The 24,373-nt window shown below is 45.8% G+C and overlaps 2 protein-coding genes across 5 annotated transcripts in view; one reads left to right on the plus strand and one right to left on the minus strand.

Annotated features, from left to right (window-relative positions):
• The window catches only part of LOC147025877 (ciliary microtubule associated protein 1A-like), a 95,778-nt gene that overhangs the window by 54,666 nt on the left and 16,739 nt on the right, over nt 1-24,373 (minus strand). The window lies entirely within an intron of this gene.
• The window catches only part of LOC147025878 (interferon regulatory factor 5-like), a 59,068-nt gene that overhangs the window by 17,448 nt on the left and 17,247 nt on the right, over nt 1-24,373 (plus strand). For 2 of the 3 annotated variants that reach the window (XM_085880788.1, XM_085880790.1), the window contains exons 2-7: nt 13,596-13,764; nt 13,857-14,031; nt 14,893-15,005; nt 15,102-15,153; nt 15,594-15,818; nt 18,411-18,565. In XM_085880788.1, coding sequence (XP_085736914.1) covers nt 13,597-13,764; nt 13,857-14,031; nt 14,893-15,005; nt 15,102-15,153; nt 15,594-15,818; nt 18,411-18,565 — 888 coding nt within the window. In that variant the 5' untranslated portion in view covers nt 13,596. Of the gene's footprint in view, nt 1-5,293; nt 5,446-13,595; nt 13,765-13,856; nt 14,032-14,892; nt 15,006-15,101; nt 15,154-15,593; nt 15,819-18,410; nt 18,566-24,373 lie in introns of those variants that run through there. The other variant, XM_085880789.1, reaches the window with a different exon arrangement.

The raw sequence follows: 24,373 nt of genomic DNA on the forward strand, positions 1-24,373 counted from the left end.
GCCACGCACCTTCCCGACTATAACAAAGCACCTTCCCCACTATAACCACAGACATTCTCCACGATAACCATGCACCTTCTCCACGATAACCATGCACCTTCTCCACGATAACCACGGACCTTCTCCACTATAACAATGCACCTTCTCCACTCGAACCATGCACCTTCTTCACGATAACCATGCACCTTCTCCACTCGAACCATGCACCTTCTTCACGATAACCATGCACCTTCTCCACCAGAAGCATGCACCTTCTCCACTCTAACCATGCACCTTCTTCACTACAACCATGCACCTTCTCCTCGATAACCACGCACCTTCTCCACGATAACCATGCACCTTCTCCACGAGAACCATGCACGTTCTCTACGAGAACCATGCACGTTCTCCACTATATCCATGCACGTTCTCCACTATAACCATGCACGTTCTCCACTATAACCATGCACGTTCTCCACTATAACCATGCACGTTCTCCACGAAACCCATGCACCTTTTCCACTATAACCATGCACCTTCTTCATGATAACCATGCACCTTCTCCACTATAACCATGCACCTTCTTCTCTATAACCATGCACCTTCTTCACTAAAACCAGGCACCTTCTCCACCAGAACAATGCACCTTCCCCACTATAACCATGCACCTTCTCCACTATAACCACGCACCTTCTCCACTATAACCATGCTCCTTCTTCACTAAAACCATGCACGTTCTCCACTAACCATGCACCTTGCACACTATAACCATGCACCTTCTCCACAAGAACCATGCACCTTCTCCACGAGAACCATGAACATTCTCCACCAACCATGCACCTTGCACACTATAACCATGCAACTTCTCCACAAGAACTATGCACCTTCTCCACTAGAACCATGCACGTTCTCCACGAACCATGCACCTTACACACTATAACCATGCACCTTCTCCACAAGAACCATGCACGTTCTCCACTATAGCCATGCATGTTCTCCACGAGAACCATGCACGTTCTCCACGAGAACCATGCACGTTCTCCACGAGAACCATGCACCTTGCACACCATAACCATGCACCTTCTCCATGAGAACCATGCACATTCTCCACTATAACCATGCACGTTCTCCACTATAAACAGGCACGTTCTCCACTATAACCACGCACCTTCTCCACTCCAACAATGCACCTTCCCCACTATAACCACACACCTTCTCCACTGTAACCATGCACATTCCCCACTATAACCTCGCACCTTCTGCACTATATCCATGCACCTTCTCCCCTATAACCACGCACTTTCTCCACGATAACCATGCATGTTCTCCACTATAACCACGTACCTTCTCCACAATAACAATGCACCTTCACCACTAAACCATGCACGTTCTCCACTATAACCAGGCACCTTCTCCACTATAACAATGCACCTTCCCCACTATAACCATGCACCTTCTCCACGAGAACCAGGCACGTTCTCCACTATAACCATGCACCTTCTTCACGATAACCATGCACCTTCTCCACTAGAACCACGCACCTTGTCCACGAGAACCACAACCTTCTCCACTATAACCATGCACCTTCTTCACTATAACCAGGCATGTTCTCCACTATAACAATACACCTTCTCCACTATAACCATGCACCTTCTCCACTAAAACAATGCACCTTCTCCACTATAACCACAGACCTTCTCCACTATAAGCACGCAACTCCCCCACTATAACCACGCACCTTCCCCACTATAACCACGCACCTTCCCCACTATAACAAAGTACCTTCCCCACTATAACCACAGACCTTCTCCACGATAACCATGCACCTTCTCCACTATAACCGTGCACCTTCTCCACTATAACAATGCACCTTCTCCACTATAACCATGCACCTTCTCCACTATAACCATGCACCTTCTCCACTAGAACCACGCACCTTGTCCACGAGAACCACACACCTTCTCCACTATAACCATGCACCTTCTTCACTATAACCAGGCACGTTCTCCACTATAACAATACACCTTCTCCACTATAACCATGCACCTTCTCCACTATAACCACAGACCTTCTCCACTATGATCACGCACCTCCCTACTATAACCACGCACATTCCACACTATAACCACGCATCTTCCCCACTATAACCACAGACCTTGTCCACTATAACCATGCACCTTCCCCACTATAGCCACGCACCTTCCCCACTATAACCAAGCACCTTCCCCACTATAACCATGCACCTTCTCCCCTATAACCACGCACCTTCTCCACGAGAACCATGCGTGTTCTCCAGTATAACCACGCACCTTCTCCACTATAACAATGCACATTCCCAACTATAACCATGCACCTTCTCCACTATAACCATGCACCTTCTCCCCTATAACCACGCACCTTCTCCACTAGAACCACGCACGTTCTCCACTATAACAACGCACCTTCCCCACTATAACCATGCATGTTCTCCACTATAACCAGGCACATTCTCCACTATAACAATGCACCTTCCCCACTATAACCATGCACCTTCCCCACTAGAACCATTCACCTTCTCCACTATAACCACGCACCTTCTCCACCAGAACCACGCACCTTCTCCACTAGAACCATGCACCTTCTCCACTTGAACCATGCACCTTCTCCACTCGAACATGCACCTTCTGGTAGTGGCTGGTATACTAGCCGCTCGGGTATATGGAGGTTTTTCATAATGGCCGGTAAACTGGTCACTCGGGTATATGGAGGTTTTAATAGTGGCCGGTAAACAACCCGTTCGGGTATATGGTGGTTTGAATAGAGGCCGGTAAACTGGCCACTCGGGTATATGAAGGTTTTAATAGTGGCCGGTAAACTAGCCGCTCGGGTATATCGAGGTTTGAATAGAGGCCGGTAAACTAGCCACTTGGGTATATGGAGGTTTGAATAGAGGCCGGTAAACTGGCCACTCGGGTATATGAAGGTTTTAATAGTGGCCGGTATACTAGCCGCTCGGGTATATGAAGGTTTTAATCGTGGCTGTTATACTAGCCGCTCGGGTATCTGGAGGTTTGAATAGTGGCCGGGAAACTGGCCGCTCGGGTATATGGAGGTTTTAATAGTGGCCGTTAAACTCGCCGCTCGGGTATATGGAGGTTTGAATAGAGGCCGGTAAACTAGCCACTCGGGTATATGGAGGTTTGAATAGAGGCCGGTAACCTAGCCACTCGGGTATATGGAGGTTTGAATAGAGGCCGGTAAACTCGCCGCTCGGGTATATGGAGGTTTGAATAGTGGTCGGTAGACTAGCCGCTCGGGTATATGAAGGTTTTAATAGTGGCCGGTATACTAGCCGCTCGGCTATATGGAGGTTTGAATAGAGGCCGGTAAACTCGCCGCTCGGGTATATGGAGGTTTGAATAGTGGTCGGTAGACTAGCCACTCGGGTATATGAAGGTTTTAATAGTGGCCGGTATACTAGCCGCTCGGCTATATGGAGGTTTGAATAGTGGCCGGTAAACTGGCCACTCGGGTATATGGAGGTTTGAATAGTGGCCCTTATACTAGCCGCTCGGGTATCTGGAGGTTTGAATAGTGGCCAGTAAACTGGCCACTCGGGTATATGGAGGTTTGAATAGAGGCTGGTAAACTGGTTGCTTGGGGGAGGAGGTTTAAATATATATATGGGAGGAGGTTTAAACCATATGGAGGTTTAAATAGCGGCTGATAAACTGGCCACTTGGGCATATGGAGGTTTGAATAGCGGCCTGTAAACTAGCTGCTTGGGTATATGGAGGTTTGAACAGTGGTCGGTAAACTAGCCACTCGGGTATATGAAGGTTTTAATAGTGGCCGGTATACTAGCCGCTCGGGTATATGAAGGTTTTAATCGTGGCCGTTATACTAGCCGCTCGGGTATATGAAAGTTTTAATCGTGGCCGTTATACTAGCCGCTCGGGTATCTGGAGGTTTGAATAGTGGCCGGGAAACTGGCCGCTCGGGTATATGGAGGTTTTAATAGTGGCCGTTAAACTAGCCGCTCGGGTATATGGAGGTTTGAATAGAGGCCGGTAAACTAGCCGCTCGGGTATCTGGAGGTTTGAATAGTGGCCGGTAAACTGGCCACTTGGGCATATGGAGGTTTGAATAGCGGCTGGTAAACTAGCTGCTTGGGTATATGGAGGTTTGAATTGCGGCTGGTAAACTGACCTCCAGGATTCAAAGGGTTAAAAGGATGGAGCACGTATAAACAACCCTGGAAAGCAATGAAAAACCACCGAGTGTGACCATCGCTAATATACTGCTTTGGCAGCACCAACTCTCTCCTCTCTCTGAAGAGTATTGTCCATCGAAATCAAAAATTATTAAAATTATTGGCAGTTCTCATTATTATTATTATTATTATCATTATTATTATTATTATTATTATTATTATTATTTTAGAGAAAGTTCAAGCAAATGTCACTTTGGTCTGCTTGGGGTCATCCATTTATTATGTACGTAAGTATGGTGGAATTTGGCACCCATTCCACCCCCCCCCCCTGATGTAATTAATAAATATATGGCTACGGTTAAGGTTTGGGTTTGGGTTTGGGTTTCCGTTAGGTATCACGATGCTCTGTCGTTGTCCCCTTTCCGTGTGTGTGTGTGTGTGTGTGTGTGTGTGTGTGTGTGTGTGTGTGTGTGTGTGTGTGTGTGTGTGTGTGTGTGTGTGTGTGTGTGTGTGTGTGTGTGTGTGTGTGTGTGTGTGTGTGTTCTTTTTTAATATAAATAATCCGACCTTGGCTTTAAATAGTTATTTCCACCCACGAGCAACCACCGACGACACTCCACCTGCGCTATCTACAAAAAGCTCCAAATGTCCTTCATCTAGAAATATCACCAATTGTTCACAAACTGTGGCTTGCTCATAACGTCTGCAATCAAAGGGCTGGCTTCCAGTCTTACAGAACAGACTCATTCTGATTCCAGATCATCCTATCAGACCGTCCAGCGTGCCCTGCAGTTCAGCAAGCGGTTAAAGTAGTTCATGGCCGGTGCTTTGGGTTTAGACATAAGCTGTGTTAAAGATGAACCATAACATCAGGAAGCGTGACCTTATTGTCACAATCGTCTTGATCTTATGTGCGTTATGACTCCTGTGATTCCAGATTTCAAGCTCATGACCTTCGTTCATTGATTGCATTTGTGTGAAGTGTGGAAGGAGCCTAGCTGAGACTCTTGCTGTTGAAAGACAGCAAACATGTTATGACATGCGGTTACGAAACGGCCTGTTAAAAGGGAAATGCGAAAAGAGAAGTTACTAAAAACAAGACAGGCTTACTTCGGAACTCCAAACCTAGAGCCTTCTATTCCTGTGAATTTCCACCATCAAAATAATCCATTCTAAGAAGGTGTGAGATCTGTGGCCACAATTGTGAGCCCCCTGAGAAGTCAAACGGGCTCTCCCACATCCAGGATCAAAGGGACCTGGAGGAATCTTTGGAGGTCAGTGGACACACTTTTGGTGTTAAAGGCATTTCTGAACAGATCAGGATTTGAAGCTGACACTGATGTTTGTTCGCTGGGATTGAAGAGGGTTCTAAATGGGAATGTGTACTTCGGTCTCTCTTTATCAAAAGTCGTATCATCATGTGGTGTGGCCCAATTTAGTTATTGGAACGGGGAGGTGGGGGGCAACTCCAACCATCACTGATGAGCTGTCATGACGTGATGGACACGGATCACCACTTCTCTGGAGTGCACATTTGATCGTTTGTTTGTAACTCAGTCTCAGTTGCACAGAATGACGATGTTAGGTGGTAGGTGGTTGGTAGTAGTTACAGTGCTTTCACTACCTTTATTGGAGTGTCTGACATGGTAAGGTGCACACAGATATCCGGTACACTATGTTATGCACGACACCTTATTTGCTCGCCGTACAAGGGATCTCTGAAGACCAAGTTCGCCCAAAAGTCACATGAAGACTTGCATTGGATTTTATAAGGGAAATTCGGCAAACGCTTGGCTGGTCCTCGGTTTCTATTTCCATCGGGAATGTTGTTTTATGTTTTTCCCCTTTTCCCTAAAATGCAAATTCTACTTTGTCCACATGTCCGACAATGTCATCATGGAAATGGTCACTCAGGTGTGATGTGGACCCAGCTTTGAAGAGCAGTGGATGTAATAAAAGTGATGTACGGTCACTTCATTGCATTTAATGAGAAAAACAGGCTGTAGGTCTGTTGAGAGTGAACTGGTATGGGGTAACATATGCATGTGGGCATTAGGGGTAGTGTATGGGGTAGCGTATGTACATGGGTATTGGGGGTGGTGCATGAGGTGACGTTGGCATTGGGGTGTTGTATGGGGTAAGGTATGCACGTGGGGATTGGGGGTGGTGTATGGGGTAAGGTATGCACGTGGGGATTGGGGGTGTTGTATGGGGTAAGGTATGCATGTGGGGATTGGGGTGGTGTATGGGGTAACATATGCACGTAGGCATTGGGGTGTTGTATGGGGTAAGGTATGCATGTGGGCATTGGGGGTGGTGTATGGGGTAACGCATGTACATGGGTATTGGGGGTGGTGCATGAGGTGACGTGGGCATTGGGGTGTTGTATGGGGTAAGGTATGCACGTGGGCATTGGAGGTTGTGTTTGGACCAGTGCACCATGGTGTGCACAAGGACCTATATATATATAGTATAGTGAGGGCTTTGAGAAAAACAAAGTACAGCCATATTTGCTGGGCCATCCGGACCGAGATAGATTAAGCTATGAGGGGCGGCTGAATGAGACAGGACTTTATACATGATGAAGGAGGTGATTACGAGTGAATATGATTGAGTTGTTTGAGACAATGAAGGATATACTGTATGGAGAATACGTGCAGAAGAATTCTTCAGCAGAAAGGACACCGGCAGGACCAGGGGTCATGGACCAGTCATTGCTTGAGAGTGAAGAAGAGGAAATGAGAGTTCTGACGACATCCTGGCAAGGGACTGTCACTCAGAGAGTAGTTAATACATGAAATTGTCTACCTGGAAAGGTAGTGACAGTAGAGTGGGAAAATAAGTTCAAATTGGAATTCATAACAATTGGCGCATTGCCGAACACAAACAGACAAGACAAATGAGACTGCAGGACGCAATAGCGGGTATGAGGTCCAAGTACTACAAGGAACTTGTATCAACATTGTGCAGGAATTTCGTCTAATTGCATGTTCATACTGCTTGAAGATAGGGTATCCCCTGTACTTGCTTAATAATATGATTGGTAATAGAGAGAATAAAGAACATGCAATATTTGGGTAGAATACTCAGGTCGTGAGCTACAGGTCGGGGGTGGGTTATTGTTTTTACTCAGTAAATATGTTTGCCTCTAACCTCAGTGCGGCTGTAAGCATGAAAAAACCAGGCCTCTGACAAAGGCCTGGGGTGGACTAGAGTTGGACAAGATCAAAATGATGAGGGTGGTTCAAATTTGATGTGGATCGTTGCTCATAAAAGACGATCATAAGGCATGGAGTACATTCATCATTTTTGAGGGATTTTCCATGCACTTCCTGCTATAATGCACTTGCTGAAAAATCAAGATGCTGGTGAGTTAGGGAACAAATGCGTTTAGTGGAACAGAAAATAATAAATAATTTAATTCATGGTCAACAAAATCATCAAGCCCATTGAAAGTTGTGATGAGCTGCAGCACAGTCTGGTAAATAATTGGTTACATGGAAGCTTCCTTCGTTCCTTCCTTCCTTCCATAAAAGTGCTGCTTCATCAGGGTGAAGATTACCACACTGTGTTTGTGCACAGGCATGAAACGGCACCGACACAACCATGATACCAGTCCACTGGTACTCATTTTCATGACCTGGGAAGGATGACAGGCTGAGTCAACCCCACCTGGTGTTAATTCAGTGGCAACGGGGGTCAAACTCAGGACCAGAAAATCCCAAACCAGCCACTTAACTCAGGACCCGAAGATCCTAAACAAGCCACCCTAACTGAGGATGCGAAGATCCCAAACCAGCCACCCTAACTCAGGACGCGAAGATCCCAAACAAGCCACCCTAACTCAGGACCCGAAGATCCCAAACAAGCCACCCTAACTCAGGACCCGAAGATCCCAAACAAGCCACCCGAACTCAGGAACCGAAGATCCCGAACAGGCCACCCTAACTCAGGACCCAAAGATCCCGAACAAGCCACCCTAACTCAGGACCCGAAGATCCCAAACAAGCCACCCTAACTCAGGAACCGAAGATCCCGAACAAGTCACCCTAACTCAGGACCCGAAGATCCCAAACAAGCCACCCTAACTCAGGACCCGAAGATCCCGAACAAGCCACCCTAACTCAGGACCCAATGATCCCAAACAAGCCACCCTAACTCAGGAACCGAAGATCCCAAACAAACCACCCTAACTCAGGAGCCGAAGATCACAAACCAGCCACCCTTATTCAGGACCCGAAGATCCTGAACAAGCCACCCGAACTCAGGACCCAACGATCCCAAACCAGCCACCCTAACTCAGGACCCAAAGATCCCAAACAATCCACCCTAACTGAGGACCCGAAGATCCCAAACAAGCCACCCTAACTCAGGACCCGAAGATCCCAAACAAGCCACCCTAACTCAGGAACCGAAGATCCCAAACAAACCACCCTAACTCAGGAGCCGAAGATCACAAACCAGCCACCCTTATTCAGGACCCGAAGATCCTGAACAAGCCACCCGAACTCAGGACCCAACGATCCCAAACCAGCCACCCTAACTCAGGACCCAAAGATCCCAAACAATCCACCCTAACTGAGGACCCGAAGATCCCAAACAAGCCACCCTAACTCAGGACCCGAAGATCCCAAACCAGCCACCCTAACTCAGGACCCGAAGATCCCGAACAAGCCACTCTAACTCAGGACCCAATGATTCCAAACAAACCACCCTAACTCAGGACCCAAAGATCCCGAACAAGCCACCCTAACTCAGGACCCGAAGATCCCAAACAAGCCACCCTAACTCAGGAACCGACGATCCCAAACAAGCAACGCTAACTCAGGACCAAAAGATCCCAAACAAGCCACGCGAACTCAGGACCCGAAGATCCTAAACAAGCCACCCTAACTCAGTACCCTAAGATCCCAAACCAGCCACCCTAACTCAGGACAAGAAGATCCCAAACCAGCCACCGTAACTCAGGACCCGATGATCCCAAACCAGCCAACCTAACTCAGGACCCGAACATCCCAAACCAGCCACCCTAACTCAGGACCCGAAGATCCCAAACAAGCCACCCTAACTGAGGACCCGAAGATCCCAAACAAGCCACCCTAACTCAGGACCCGAAGATCCCAAACAAGCCACGCTAACTCAGGACCAAAAGATCCCAAACCAGCCACCCTAACTCAGGACCCGAAGATCTCAAAGAAGCCACCCTAACTCAGGACCCGAACATCCTGAACAAGCCACCCTAACTCAGGACCCGAAGATCCCAAACCAGCCACCCTAACTGAGGATGCGAAGATCCCAAACAAGCCACCCTAACTCAGGACCCAAAGATCCCAAACAAGCCACCCTAACTCAGGAACCGAAGATCCCGAACAAGTCACCCTAACTCAGGACCCGAAGATCCCAAACAAGCCACCCTAACTCAGGACCCGAAGATCCCAAACCAGCCACCCTAACTGAGGACTGGAAGATCCCGAACAAGCCACGCTAACTCAGGACCCAATGATCCCAAACAAGCCACCCTAACTCAGGAACCGAAGATCCCAAACAAACCACCCTAACTCAGGAACCGAAGATCACAAACCAGCCACCCTAACTCAGGACCCTAAGATTCCAAACAAATCACCCTAACTCAGGACCCGAAGATCCCAAACAAGCCACCCTAACTCAGCACCCAAAGATCCCAAACAAGCCACCCTAACTCAGGAACTGAAGATCCCAAACAAGCCACGCCAACTCAGGACCAAAAGATCCCAAACAAGCCACGCTAACTCAGGACCCGAAGATCCTAAACAAGCCACCCTAACTCAGGACCCGAAGATCCCAAATCAGCCACCCTAACTCAGGACCCGAAGATCCCAAACAAGCCACCCTAACTCAGGACCCAAAGATCCTAAACCAGCCACCCTAACTCAGGACCCGAAGATCCTGAATAAGCCACCCTAACTCAGGACCCAAAGATCCCAAACAAGCCACCCTAACTCAGGAACCGAAGATCCCAAACAAACCACCCTAACTCAGGAACCGAAGATCCCAAACCAGCCACCCTTACTCAGGACCTGAAGATCCCAAACCAGCCATCCTAACTCAGGACCCTAAGATTCCAAACAAACCACCCTAACTCAGGACCCAAAGATCCCAAACAAGCCACCCTAACTCAGGACCCGAAGATCCCAAACAAACCACCCTAACTCAGGACCCGAAGATCCCAAACCAGCCACCCTAACTCAGGACCCGAAGATCCCAAACCAGCCATCCTAACTCAGGACCCTAAGATTCCAAACAAACTACCCTAACTCAGGACCCAAAGATCCCAAACAAGCCACCCTAACTCAGGACCCGAAGATCCCAAACAAGCCACCCTAACTCAGGAACCGAAGATCCCGAACAAGTCACCCTAACTCAGGACCCGAAGATCCCAAACAAGCCACCCTAACTCAGGACCCGAAGATCCCGAACAAGCCACCCTAACTCAGGACCCAATGATCCCAAACAAGCCACCCTAACTCAGGAACCGAAGATCCCAAACAAACCACCCTAACTCAGGAACCGAAGATCACAAACCAGCCACCCTTACTCAGGACCCGAAGATCCTGAACAAGCCACCCTAACTCAGGACCAGAAGATCCCAAACCAGCCACCCGAACTCAGGACCCGAAGATCCCAAACCAGCCACCCTAACTCAGGACCCTAAGATTCCAAACAAATCACCCAAACTCAGGAACCGAAGATCCCAAACAAGCCACGCCAACTCAGGACCAAAAGATCCCAAACAAGCCATGCTAACTCAGGACCTGAAGATCCTAAACAAGCCACCCTAACTCAGGACCCGAAGATCCCAAATCAGCCACCCTAACTCAGGACCCGAAGATCCCAAACAAGCCACCCTAACTCAGGATCCGAAGATCCTAAACCAGCCACCCTAACTCAGGACCCAAAGATCCCAAACAAGCCACCCTAACTCAGGAACCAAAGATCCCAAACAAACCACCCTAACTCAGGAATCGAAGATCCCAAACCAGCCACCCTTACTCAGGACCCGAAGATCCCAAACCAGCCATCCTAACTCAGGACCCTAAGATTCCAAACAAACCACCCTAACTCAGGACCCAAAGATCCCAAACAAGCCACCCTAACTCAGGACCCGAAGATCCCAAACAAACCACCCTAACTCAGGACCCGAATATCCCAAACCAGCCACCCTAACTCAGGACCCTAAGATTCCAAACAAATCACCCTAACTCAGGACCCGAAGATCCCAAACAAGCCACCCTAACTCAGGACCCAAAGATCCCAAACAAGCCACTCTAACTCAGGACCTGAAGATCCCAAACAAGCCACCCTAACTCAGGACCTGAAGATCCCAAACAAGCCACTCTAACTCAGGACCTGAAGATCCCAAACAAGCCACCCTAACTCAGGAACCGAAGATCCCAAACAAGCCACCCTAACTCAGGAACCGACGATCCCAAACAAGCAACGCTAACTCAGGACCAAAAGATCCCAAACAAGCCACGCGAACTCAGGACCCGAAGATCCTAAACAAGCCACCCTAACTCGGTACCCTAAGATCCCAAACCAGCCACCCTAACTCAGGACAAGAAGATCCCAAACCAGCCACCGTAACTCAGGACCCGATGATCCCAAACCAGCCAACCTAACTCAGGACCCGAACATCCCAAACCAGCCACCCTAACTCAGGACCCTAAGATCCCAAACAAGCCACCCTAACTCAGGACCCGAAGATCCCAAACAAGCCACCCTAACTCAGGACCCGAAGATCCCAAACAAGCCACCCTAACTCAGGACCCAAAGATCCCAAACCAGCCATCCTAACTCAGGACCCTAAGATTCCAAACAAACCACCCTAACTCAGGACCCAAAGATCCCAAACAAGCCACCCTAACTCAGGACCCGAAGATCCCAAACAAACCACCCTAACTCAGGACCCGAAGATCCCAAACCAGCCACCCTAACTCAGGACCCGTAGATCCCAAACCAGCCATCCTAACTCAGGACCCTAAGATTCCAAACAAACTACCCTAACTCAGGACCCAAAGATTCCAAACAAGCCACTCTAACTCAGGACCCAAAGATCCCAAACAAACCACCCTAACTCAGGACCTGAAGATCCCAAACAAGCCACCCTAACTCAGGACCTGAAGATCCCAAACAAACCACCCTAACTCAGGACCTGAAGATCCCAAACAAGCCACCCTAACTCAGGAACCGAAGATCCCAAACCCGCCACCCTAACTCAGGACCCAAAGATCCCGAACAAGCCACCCTAAATCATGACCCAAAGATCTAAAACCAGCCACCCTAACTCAGTACCCTAAGATCCCAAACCAGCCACCCTAACTCAGGACCCTAAGATCCCAAACCAGCCACCCTAACTCAGGACCCTAAGATCCCAAGATATCCACCCTAACTTAGGACCCTAAGATCCCAAGATAGCCACCCTAACTCAGGACCCGAAGATCCCAAGATAGCCACCCTAACTCAGGACCCTAAGATCCCAAGATAGCCACCCTAACTTAGGACCCTAAGATCCCAAGATAGCCACCCTAACTCAGGACCCTAAGATCCCAAGATAGCCACCCTAACCACTAAGGCAACACCAGGCTTGGGCTTGATTATTTACAAAAGTCCAAATGATATCTAATCCACCTGTAGAGTTGGCACATGTCACATGCAAAGGATAAGAATTTTGTAAAATTGGGTACATAACAGAAACATAACAGAATGGAGATTTTGTTTGAGAATAACAGTTTCAGTCTGGCAAAGGACCACCACAGGGCTTTGACCACCACAGGGCTTTGACCACCACAGGGCTTTGACCACCACAGGGCCAAAGCGAGATACGTGCCAAGTTTTACGAAAGATCTTTTTCGTTGAGAAGATAGTTGCCTCTGCCACTGAAGGTGGACGGAGATTATGTTTTCAGCCCTGTCTGTTTGTCTGTCTGTCTGTCTGTCTGTCTGTCTGTCTGTCTGTCTGTCTGTGAGCAGGATATCTCCAAAGGTCATGAATGGTTTTGGCCAACACTTGGTGGACAGGTTGGGTGTGTGACAAAGCCGAAATTACTAGATTTTGGTGAAGATTTGGATCCGGATGTGGATCCTTTAATTTGTTTTTTAAACCGATTCTTCACCATTGAGTTATGGGGCCAAAAACGATATATAGCACAATATTTCAAAAAGCTGTGGACGAGTTATGACAAAACTTGGTGGACAAGTTGGGTAGGTGACAATAACAAGCCGATTCAATTTTGATGTGACAAGGACAAATGGGAAACAAAATGTCAACCGTTCGGTCCAGCGGAGGTATGCGCTCTACCGAGTGCCATTCTAGTCTTCTTTCTAATGGAGGTTAAAAAAAAAAAAATACTCGCTCGTTTTATCTACAATACTACTTCTTCCCACAGCATGAGTGGCTCCAAGCACAAGCCTCGGTTGGGTCCCTGGCTCATCGAGCAAGTGAATAATGGACAATATGAAGGCTTGCACTGGCTTGACGTGAACAAGATGCAGTTTCAAATGCCCTGGAACCAGACCTCAAGACAGGATAGGAGTACCGGCCGCTGCATATTCCAGGTGAAGGAATGGTCTTTTACTGATTTGCCAAAAGTGTATTTTGTCAAAAAGGTGATTGTCTCGGGTCTCATTAATTTTTCTTTGTCTCCTAGGCATGGGCAATTGCCACACATAAGTTCCAAGAGGGCAGGGACGTACCAAATCCACCAAAGTGGAAGACCAACCTACGCTGTGCTCTCAACAAAAGTCAAGACTTTCAGATGGTTAAGGATTGTTCCAAGGACTCACCCCCATTCAAAATATATGAGATCAAGCGATCTAACGCAGGTGGGCAGTGCCGTAGCACATGGGCCATTGTATTGATACAGCTTATGCAGATAATCATGGCACTGTCTTGTCACATCGGTGATGGAGCATGATGTGTTATCGTAGTAGAGCTTTGCAACGTGTTAAGTATCCCCATTTCAGAAACCGAGTCGAAGCCCTGATGTCTGCATTTGGTTTCTTCCATGGGTGTGGATTCATTATTGTGTTGCCTCCAAACTGTCGAGCTTGGGTTTGAAACCCGACCCAGCTATAAAACGATCATCCCGGTGCTTCACAGTCAGGGCTGTTCATCAATGTGTGTGCCGTCCTCCGGATGGACGTTAAACTCGGCGTCCCGTCTGCCGGCATTAATTAGTGAATGTTAAAGATCCCACGGTGTCCTTTGCCAAGAGAAGGTGAGTGTTCACCGGCACCATGAACAAATTACAAATCCCTGCTCTGATCTACAGAGGGAATTGCATCAGCGGTCCAGCCGCGCCCTCAAAGATGCGACCCCGCAGCCTTAAGCCAAATACGAAAGAAGAAGAAAAAGTGTTGTGGTTTTTGTGTCAGTTTCATCTTCACTCAAATTCCCCACACTTCAATTTCTCCTGAAATTCCATTTTCCTTTTGCTAATAATATTAGTTGCTTATAAAGAACGAGGCTCATATTCCGAGACTATAGATAATAGAGTCCGATGCAATCCCTGATGTCATGATTGTCATTCAGACTCTCTTTTTCTCTTCTCTTTATCCATCCAGTGTCTTGAGTGGAGGAACTTGTATTATACTCCCACGTCCTGTATTTCCATGAAGCGTTCTAAACCTTAGGCAATCATTTTCTGATGAGAAAGTGCACAGACTTTGTTCCTTTCGTGCTAGATGGTGGGCGAGTGTGTGACGAGGACGACATGGAGATGGAATGCACTGACCAGGAAAGCAGCCCTGAGCTGATTCCTCCAGGTGTCGAAAACAGCATCTCTCCACAGCAGATGGTACATCTCTCCTTCTCGATCATAGTGCTGGTTGCTTTGATGGCTTTGGAAGCCATTAGTTGTGCTGTAACGATTTCTCGTGTTTATGCCCATCAGGATCACTTGTACAACCTGGATTCTCTGACCCTGATCGGCAGTAATAACGTGGGTAAGTCAAATCATCAGGACAGCTGTTCCAAAATGCCAGGTGTGCGTGTGTGTGTGTGTGTGTGTGTGTGTGTGTGTGTGTGTGTGTGTGTGTGTGTGTGTGTGTGTGTGTGTGTTTTATACATTGATCCAAGGCTCATGGAGGAACTTGTACATAAATCTCATGAAGATCAAAGACACGTGTACTTTTACATTTATGACACATCGGCACATGGCAAAGCACCTTAATAAAGCACCAATTACCAGTGTACTTTCACATGAATTACATGTGACCTACTTCACGACATTTCCCCTGTAGGATGAATTCAGACACAAATGCACAAGGCAAAACGTAACAAAGGATGACTGCACATGCTCTAGGCACTGTAGAATTCCTGAACAGATGAACAACTTTGTATCAGTACCACCAGCTGAATATTTGAATTTGCTTTCCCATTTCAGGAAGCAATCACTGCCTGGCATCCTGGGAACCAGAGAGTATTATGTACCCAGCACAAGCTCCTTCCCCCGTCAGATCGCACGAGATGGGGTCTGATTGTCCATTAGTTCTGCCCAATTCCATTCCCCTGCAGCAGCAGGAGCTGCCGCTACTTGCTCAGGCAATGCCGCAGGTTGTACCGAATGGAAGGTTTCTTGAGGACCTTTCTTCACCAACGATGCCTCCAGGTATGAATATTTCTGGATCGACTGTAGCTCAAGGTCAGAAATTCTGTGTTTAACAAAATATATAAACATACAGGGTGAGTCTTAAGTCCCAGGACATGGTTTGAGCTGCTTCTGCAAGATTTGCTACCTCTGCCACCAAAGGTTAAGAAGGTTATGTTTGCACCCCTTTCTGTCTGTCTGTTTGGTTGAGTGCAGGATATCTCAAACAATTGCGGACGGATTCGGACAAAACTTGGTGGACAGGTTGGGTGTGTCGCAAGGACGAATTGATTCGATTTTGTTGACGATCCGAATCCGAATATGGATACGAGAATTATTTAATTTTCAAGTGATTCTTCACCATTGAGAGACAGGGTGGTACTGTATTGCACCATCACCTCCAAAAACGATATAGTACTGCATAGCATGATGTTTCAAAAATGTAATGGGCCCGATATGTTCTCATGGATTAGGCATTATGCGGCGGAGGTATGCGCCCTACCGAGTGCCCTTCTAGTTTGTACCATGTATTTATACTTGTTGTGACAATGCTCTGTGGTGGTACAGCAAAGCTAAGGTTGCAGAACATTGCACGGAGAGAAATTATCTTGTGCTGTGACAATGGCGGACGTCGTGCAGATGCACTCGATATCGAAGGAGGTATCGTAGTTATTTTAATACTCTAATATTTTATTATTACTCCTGTTATTATGTATTACTGTTATTACTGTAATATGTTATTACTCCTGGTAGGTGGTATCAATAAATCTAGTATAAGCAGCTAAAACCGTGTCCTGGGACTTATGGCTCACCTGTAGTTTCACGTCGCTAGTCTACAAATTGATAGAGCTGCTCTTTTTTAACCTTTGAGCGAGGAAAACAATTTACATGTTTCACTACCCAGCTACTTCTGCTGATTTTCTCTGGTTATAAATATTTGTGACTTCCGGCAATTGTGGATAGTGGTCGTAATTTGACTGAAAATAATTGGTAACAAGAAAAAGAGCAATCAGAGATTGCAGACCCTTGCCAGGAATACTTTTGAGTGGTGGTTTTATTTATTTATTTATAGGTTTTAGGGTAAATCCAATATAGCTGCCAAACAATGTGGCCTCTGATATCATATGTGTAAACCTTTTGTTCCTCATGGACAGGCGGGCATACGTGTAAAGTTTCACCTTGATTTGTTCAGCCACTTCAGCGAAGAAGATTTTTGAAGTTTTTTTTTGTTGTTGTTTAAACAATGTGGCTGCCAAATCACGTGACCGATGATGTCGTGAATTTTTTTTTCTTTCTGTGGACTATTTTATCCTGAGATGACCCTCAAAAATGTTCATACCGATGGGATGTGGCGTTCTATATCTGCAATTATGACGTCATAATGAGGGCACCTATGGCGTCATAAAAAAACCATGCTCATTCCCCATGAGGAGTACTTGCTTTGTGCCAAGTTTCATTTTTTTTCCTTGCTGCGGTCCAACGTTTTTCTGTTTTTCCAATACTAGTGCGGGCCCGTAGGTGCGTGCCTGTAGGTGCGTGCCAGTATGTGCAGCTTCGTTCCTTCGCTCTCAAAACGACGACCTGATTGGGGCATTGTTTCAATTAGATCGGACCAACCATATCATAAATGGCCATAACTTGGGAAACATACTCAGGTCCCCAGCGTCAATTGTGATGTCATATCAAATTGTGACGTCATATTACAGAGGGTCCAACGTTTTTCCATTTTTCCAATATGACTGCCACACAACGTGACCTATGACATCGTAATTATCATTAAAACATTCTTCATGAGTCGTCGCACCGATGTTGAAAATTTTGTATCAATCCGACGAGCGGTTGCAGAGAAAAACATGAAAGCTCTGGGTGGACAAACAGACAAACAAACAGACCCAAATGCAATACCCTCTCCTTTGGCGAGGGAAACTAGAATGGTACTCAGTAGAGAGAGAGCACATGCCTCTGCCAGATTGAATAATTTACATTTTGTATCCCACTGATAGGCCGGATATGGGTCTGGACCTGAACCAAAACCTAATTAGCTTGTTCATGTCACCTACCTAACTTATCCACCTAGTTTTGTCATAACTTGCCCACAACTTCTTGAACTATCAATATATCATGATATGTACATCTATATACATGTACAGTATTGATATCGTTTCTGGCCCTATCTCTCAATGGTGAAGAATTACTTAAGGAAATTAAATTTGAGTATCCACATCCGGAGCTTCACCTCAATCGAATAAAATTGTACTCGTCACACACCCAACCTGTCCACCAAGTTTCATCCAAATCCTTCCATAAATTTTTCAGATATCATGATATATATAGTATTTGGCGTTATCTCTCATTAGTGCAGAATCACTTAAAAAAATTCTCGTATCCAGATCCGGATCTTCACCAAAATCGAATCAATTCATCCTCGTCACAAACCCAGTCCACCAAATTTTGTCTGAATTCCTCCACAACCTTTTGAGATATCCTGCTCCCAGACAGGGTTGAAAACATAACCTCTGTTCACCTTGGATGTCAGAGGTAATTAAATCCAAGTTATATTTTTGATACATCCCAACACCTTGGGCACCAATCTCACAGCCAGTAATCCCACAGGAAGTGAACTGGAGATCACGGTGGAGTATCGTGGCCGGCGCATGCTCCATACCGTCTTGCCACGGGAGCAGGATGGCTGTCGCCTGTACACCGGCTCTCTGCTGCCTCATAATAGTATACATTCTGGTATCCTAGGTCCACAATCCTACCTGCAGGTGAGCATGATGGGGTACTATCATGTGGCTCTTAACCTTCTTCACAGTACTCAAAGCAATGTGATATTCAGCCTCTGTTGGTGCACCCCACACTATGGAGTGAACCGATATTTTTTTGTCAGGAAGTTGCAGTCATTTACATTTTATAGATGTGAAGTAGTAGGTGGGTTCGGGTATCATAATGTTATTTAGTGAACATGCTTGTTAAGGAGCCCAAAGTTGCACAGCTTTTGTGCTGAGAAGCATCAAACACCTACATTAACAACTAATGGCCCAATAATGTGTGTGTTTGCCATCAGCCAATCTCCTTCTTCTTCTTGAGTATGGCAGCTTAGCTGTCGGGAAGCTATCATGTTATTGGGGCACGACTGTGCCGCTGATGCTGTGCCCCCATACTAGTGCAATGGCACTCATTTCACCGACCTCAGAAGGACGACAGGCTGAGTTGACCCCACCTGGTGTTAATTCAGTGGCCAACAGGGCTCGAACTCAAGACCCTGGGATCCCAAGCCAGCCACCCTAACCGCTAAGCCAACACCAGGCTTCCGGCATCAGCTAATGAGCGTTCCCGACACATACATAGGAGATAGGATGAGGCATATGCTGTATGTACATAGTATTCAGGTTGTTTAATTTAGACATTCTCACACATATGCATATGGCTACAAATAGATATAGGCTCATGGAAGAGTGAAAGTGGGGTAGTGATGCAACAAGTGAGGGGATGGATGAACAGGAGAGAGGAGAGGGGAAAACCAGTGACCTACTTACCAGAAAGCTTGGTTAGGGGAGGGGTGAAGGTATAGAAAAGATCAACCCCCTTCTGGTGAAACTCCCAAAATCCAGGATCACTGCTCACCTCCACCCATTTGTTCCTCTTTTTCTCCACCTCTGGAACCAACCTCCACATCTCTTCAATCACATTCTTCCCTCCAGGTCTTCAAGACATCTGTTCAGCACCATCTCAGATTGTCCCTAATCCAAAACCATGATCTTTTTTTTACCCTCATTAACAAACCCCTCACCCCACCAAAGCCCTTCCAAATTTCCAGTTTTCCCTCCTGAGAATTTTCTTCCACATCCATCTTGTCCACCCAATGCATCCTCTCCTGCCACCCAATCCTCCCCACACCTATTGTTTGTCCGCCGTCCTTCTGTCTTGGCCTTCGTCTCTGCTGTTGTAGTTTCCCCCTTTTCTCTACTGTTCATTTTGTCCTGTTGCGTCCTGATCCATTCAGTGTACCGTACCAGTCCTAGTTCTTCCACGAGTCTCGACAATGCATAACAAAAAAAAAAGATGGAGATTGAGGATGAACTGAGATGGTGATGTACTGCCATTGTGAAGCCATGAAGGGAAGATTTGGATTGAACAGATTGAGGAAGGAGGTTCCTCCAGTGAAAGGAAGGAGGTTCTTCAAGTGGGAGAACCGATGAATAAAGAAGTGGAGATGAGCAGTGAATGTGGATTTTTGGGAGATTCATGAGGAAGGGTGAACTGGAGGAACTTGGGAGGTCAATGAATGAAAGCGCAGAAGAGGAGTGTTAGAAAAAGAGAGGCCACCGAACCAGTCTGTGATGAGAGAGCAGCAGGCCATGTGCTTTTGCTTCTTTGTGGGAAATGCGAATGATGTTGAGATCTTTGGGTTTTATAGCAAACAGAATGGACAGGTGTGAAGCAGGGCACCAGCCCATTGGGGAGATCAGTACTCCAATGAACTTTGGATAAAAGGCATTGTAGGTTGTTAGAGGTTCAGGTTCACCAAGAAAGGACTTGGCAAGACAGAGAATTAGAAGTCTACAGCTGGCTTTGGAGGCCAGGCTTAATATGCATTTGACTTTGAAGGCCAGTTGCCCAGGAGAGGTGGCCTGGGATCCCAGTGGTTGGAGTAAACAGGTCGTTTAACCAAATACTAGTGAAACAGGACTTGTGTCACAATGTTGGTTCTTCGTCATCCTCGGTGTGAAGTAGATGGCTGCGGGTGGCAACATTTGCTGGGGGTGCAGCTGTGCCATGCATGCATTGCTCTCTGTAGGTTAGAGCAGGAATATGGAATATGTTCAGGTTGTCGGTGATGGCTCACTTTCTCTTCGTGAATGAAACACACGCACACCGTCTATTGAAGTAGGAATCATGAAACGTTATCAAAATAACATCTCGTTTGTTATTTAGACACAAGTCATTCATGATTGGGTTTACTGGTAACCTGCGAGGATCAGGGCATTGCAAGCTTTTTGGAAGGGGTTTCTAAATTCTAAACTGAGGTTGGAGGTTGAGTCTGCACAGCAGGTTGAGGCTGTGCTGTTGCCGACAAGATGTCCGACATAACCGTTGCGGACGATGCGTTGAGCACAATGTGTAAGTCGTGCTTGCAGAATTCACCGGTAAATCGGATGCATTTTGCTGTTTGTCATTGCCAAAGTTCTCAAGTGTTCTTTTATGCTTTTACAACATTCACAAAGATTTTTCTGAAAATTGACAATGAGAGAAAAGAAGGTTCGATCGATAAGGATCGGGAGCTGCGCACAAATCCTAAAAGAGCAGTGTGCGGCTCCGGAGCTGCAGATTACTGACCCTCATTCTCGGCTACCTGCCAGTCCCACAATGTTGGTAGTACAATACTAAATCTTTATCAATAATTTAAACACTTTACCCAGAGTATCTCAACCCTATCCTAAAAATAAAACAAACAAGTAGCGTTACATTCAAAGTACACCACCCTCGTGCCAAATAAATATATAAATCCTCAAGCGTGCGACATTGCCGGGGTGCCGTTGGTGCCTGGGCAATGCCGCTGTGCAGTACGTGGAGACAGAATTGGGAGGGAGCGGTGTACTTCTGAGGTGAATATGTACAAATGATACTTACTCACCATGTCAGCATATGGTGATGGATTTGGAGTGCGCGGTGTGCAATAATTGATTGATTCAGTGATTAATTGTGTAAGTAAAAGAAATAATAGTTGTAAAAGAATTAATTTCTCAATCAATTGTCTAATAGAATACCTAAACCACCACCGTTTCATCCGAATCTGTAACTGTTTGAAAATTAAGTAATTCATCGAAAAATGAATAAATCATCGATTGATGAATAAATAAATAAATAATTCCCCTTATAACAAAATCACTTGTTCACTGTCCTGTCCAAATATCAGTTTCCTCGCTCAAAAGGTGCCCGAGATGTTGCCCAGACGAGAAAGAAAATAAATAAGGAATTAATAAATCGATAATAATTAAGTAATTAATCAAAAAATAAAAAATACCGTTTTTGCCAAAGCAAATCTTCACTTTTGTCCCCAAATTTCAGCTTCCGAGTTCAAAGAATGGCTGAGATATCGCCCGGACAAACAAACAAATAAATGAAAAATCATTCATAGAGTGACAACTTGGCAAAACGGCACAAAGTAGAATGGCACTCTGTAGAGCGCATACCTCTGCCAGGTGGAACGGTTCACGTTTTGTTTCCCACTGATGGGCTGGATCCGAACCAAAATCCAATCCGCTTGTTCTTGTCACCTATTCAACTTATCCACCTTGTTTTGTCAAAACTCGTCCACAACCTTTTGAGATATCGTGATATGTTTAGTTTTTGGCCCTATCTATCAATTTACAAATAAGGCCAGTGTTGACCTTTTGACTTTAGAATTAATTGGAAGTTGATTTCAGTGACCTGACATGAAAATGCTCTTCAAATTTCAACTCAATCGGATGAAAATTGAGGATTTTAGAAAATTTGCCCCAAATTGGCCTTTTGGTCTATGTTGACCTTTTTGCCTATGTTGACCACAAAAATAATAGGTGGTTGAATTCAGTGACCTGATCTGTAAATCCTTTTCAAATTTCAACTGAATCGGATGAAAATTGAGAATTTAGAAAATTTTGCCTACGTTGACCTCAAAATGAATAGGTGGTTGGATTTTGGCGACCTCATGTGCAAATGCTCTTCAAATTTCAAGTTAATTGGATGAAAATTGAGGATTTTAGAAATTTGGCCTATGTTGACCTTTTGGTCTAGGCTTACCTCAAAATTAATCGGTGGTTGAATTTGGTGACCTGATATGCAAATGCTCTTCAAATTTCAAGTCAATTTGATGAAAATTGAGGATTTTAGAAATTTGGCCTATGTTGACCTCAAAATGAATAGGTGGTTGGATTTTGGTGACCTCATGTGCAAATGCTCTTGAAATTTCAAGTCAATTTGATGAAAATTGAGGATTTTAGAAATTTGGCCTACGTTGACCTCAAAATTAATAGGTGGTTGGATTTTGGCGACCTCATGTGCAAATGGCCTTCAAATTTCAAGTCAATCGGATGAAATTTGAGGATTTTAGAAAATTTGCCTCAAATTGCCCTATGGAGACCTTTTTGGTCGACCAAATTTTACGAAGCTTCAATGCGGGACCATCGCAGGTCGGTGCCATTAATCTCTAAAATTTTCAGAACGATCGGTTGAACGGTCTGGGCTGCAGGCGAGCGGACAGACAAACAAACACACAAACAAACAGAGATGATCAACATACTTGTCAAATATATATATATATATATATATATATATATATATATATATATATATATATATATATATATATATATATATATATATATATATATATATATATATTTTTTTTTTTTCCCAACAAGAAAGAAAACGAAGTAAAAACCGATACTTACTCCCTTCCTTCGGTGCCCGGCGATGACGTCATGCATCACCAAGCTATGGAATTTGGAAGAAGCTGCAGAGATAAGTTTAGAAAAATGTGTAACCATGGTCCCTTGATTCCTGAAGCCAAAGCATTAGTCACAGAATGTGACGACATTGAAACACTCTATCAAACGTGTGATGGTGGACTTGATGGTGAGTACAGGACAAAGCAGGAACAGAATTTGGCATTCAATGTTCTGTGTGATTCTACGAAACGGTGCTTTGGTTAGGCCTAGGTCACATTTGCCACGGCGGCCGTGGGGTCTCCAAAATCTGCGGCCACTAGCAATTATACGGCGGCCGGAGTATTTCCACGGTCACACAATGTAGCAGTCACATATGTTTTTATTTTTCGGGTAGCCGCACGGCGTATTTAGAAATTGTGGGACCGAAAACGTGGGGGTGCCGTACGGTGTTTGATTTGATGTCACACGGTGACCTTAGGGCGTTCCTGCGGCAGCCATAGAATTTTCAAGGCAGATGCAAGGGGACCGCAGGGGACCGCAGGGGGGCCCTAAGGCGAATGTGCGGCCAGACGGACGGTAACGAGTGGGTTATTTTTTTTACTGAAATAAAAATATAACAGTATATATAACTGAATATACTATAACTATAATATACCGTGGTGCCCCCAGAATCCAAATGCCCCATTGTTTGAACAAATTGGAATCCGAACAATTTTTTAGAGAAAATTTTGCCCTAAAAACCTAATACATTTTAAAAAACCGAACATAACGTAGCGTTCATGTTTGTTCACGTGTCTCCCCCCACCTGTTCGAGCCGCATCTTCGCGCTTTGTTCATTCAGTTCGTCGGTGGAAGTACTCGTGAAAGCATCTCTCGTCTGTCGATCGATACTTTAGGCCTCAGTCACATTTGCTCTTCGGCGAAGATATGGCGGCCGTACGCCCTCTGAATTGACAGAAACGTGCGGCGGCCGCAGAGAAACTTAAGTGGCCTCAGGGTGGCCCTACGCCGTATGGCTATATTTTACAGGCCGTAAGGTCGCCGTGGAATTATAACGCGGAGTTATAACTTTTTCATTTCTACGTTCGCCGTAGAAATTCGACAAGCCAAAACAAAAAAAAAACTGGTAAAAAAAACAAACAA

Source organism: Eptatretus burgeri, chromosome 5, assembly GCF_056783735.1.
Source record: "Eptatretus burgeri isolate ZD-2024b chromosome 5, Ebu_testis_v1, whole genome shotgun sequence".
Taxonomy (NCBI): Eukaryota; Metazoa; Chordata; class Myxini; order Myxiniformes; family Myxinidae; genus Eptatretus; species Eptatretus burgeri.